The sequence below is a fragment of the Trichoplax adhaerens genome, genomic scaffold, assembly GCF_000150275.1.
Source record: "Trichoplax adhaerens TRIADscaffold_1468 genomic scaffold, whole genome shotgun sequence".
NCBI classification, from domain to species: Eukaryota; Metazoa; Placozoa; class Uniplacotomia; order Trichoplacea; family Trichoplacidae; genus Trichoplax; species Trichoplax adhaerens.
The window spans coordinates 1-1,667 of NW_002061540.1; the positions used below are offsets into that span (position 1 = coordinate 1).

Genomic DNA, 1,667 nt, shown 5'->3' on the forward strand with positions numbered 1-1,667 from the left:
AAAAACCTCATGATGACTGTGGAAGATGTGATACAATGTTCTTCTTCGTGATGATAAAGATAAAAACGTCATTGCGAGGATGCGATAGCATCCGTGGCAATCCAGATATACACTCAACTTCATGATGACTGTGGAAGATGTGATACAATGTTTTTCTTCGTGATGACAAAAATAAAAACGTCATTGCGAGGATGCGATAGCATCCGTGGCAATCCAGGCATACACTTCACTTCATGATGATAAGATTCGTTATAAATTTCTTATTTCTTAACTGCAGCTCGGGTTAAATTAGTTTTGTGATTGCTAAAAAACCTAAACTCTAGATAAGAATTTTTGCTATATATTGCTAACTTCTTATCTAAAGCTAGGATTAAAATATTGATAAATCCCAAGATGGAAACTCAGAAATTTTATACAATCTATAAAGTTACTGAATTCCCATAATTTAAGTAATTAGTATACGCATATTAACCAATACTGTATATTAATTCACTATCACTTACAAAAGGATTACTGTAATACAATTCTGAATCCAGATCTATAGAATCAAAAGCAGTATTATCATTACTGGAATCTAATTCTAAATCTGATTTACTATATTCTAAAACAGTATCACTGATAGGCTGCTTAGTAATATCTTTATACACTCCTTTAACTATTGTAGGTAGTATTTCTGTTGCAACCTGATACATACCTGAATGTAACTGACCAGCCCCGAATTTAGTTATTCCAAAACAACCTTCTAATACTTTGTTTAGTGAATTAGTAAAATTGTTATCACCAATCATATTTTTTTCTATAGATATTGATTTATTCAATGCAAAATCTCTGATAACCTTTGGAACAAAGAATTCATATCCTAATCCTACTTGCCCCATCAGTATAATTTTAGCTACATAAGACGGCATAATATAACTATATGCATCAACTATAAGACTCATATCAGAAACTACTCCTCCATATACATTAATTAATTGTTCAACAGCAGATTTAGCATTTACAACACTCATACTAGAATATACTGCAGTTACTGCTGAGTACAATCCACTTGCTCCAGCACTAATGCCATAAGATACTGTACTAGTTACTGCTGAGTACAATCCACTTGCTCCAGCACTAATGCCATAAGATACTGCTCCAACTGCAGAATGTAATTTATTAAATTTAGTCATAACAAACCTCTTAAATAATTGTTTTACAATTATCATTATATTGATCAAATGTTACAATTACGTTAAGACTTTTAAGAAAAATGTTAAGATTACGTTAAAGTTTTTGCTTTTTATAAAATTTTTTGGTAACAGCACGCATATAGAACTTACTTTTTCCAATTCTTAATTTAGAATAAGATAAATATAAACATCTAAAAAATTTCAAATCCTAAACAGTCCTACAATAAAAATTTCAGATGAATCTTTATAACTTGCTTCTGGTTTAAAAAAATGAACATTTTTAAAATGCTTCCTCAATTTATTATAAAACTCTTTATTTTTATTGCCTTCAAATAGTTTAATAATCATATGTCCATTTTTAGACAGAAATTGTTGTGAAAAATCAAATACAGATTCAGCCAAATTCATAATGTTGATATGATTTAAACTTCTAGTACCACTTGTGTTTGGAGCCATATCACTAAGAATTACATTACACTGATTATTTTGCATAGT

The 1,667-nt window shown here is 29.6% G+C and overlaps 1 protein-coding gene across 1 annotated transcript; it reads right to left on the minus strand.

Moving 5' to 3' along the window:
* Positions 1-1,373: 1,373 nt before the first annotated feature.
* TRIADDRAFT_34847 (uncharacterized protein) lies at positions 1,374-1,664 on the minus strand (the record flags this gene model as incomplete). Its single annotated transcript, XM_002118808.1, has 1 exon — positions 1,374-1,664. One exon carries the CDS (start codon positions 1,662-1,664, stop codon positions 1,374-1,376), a length of 291 nt encoding a protein of 96 aa, XP_002118844.1.
* Between the last annotated feature and the right edge of the window lie 3 nt (positions 1,665-1,667).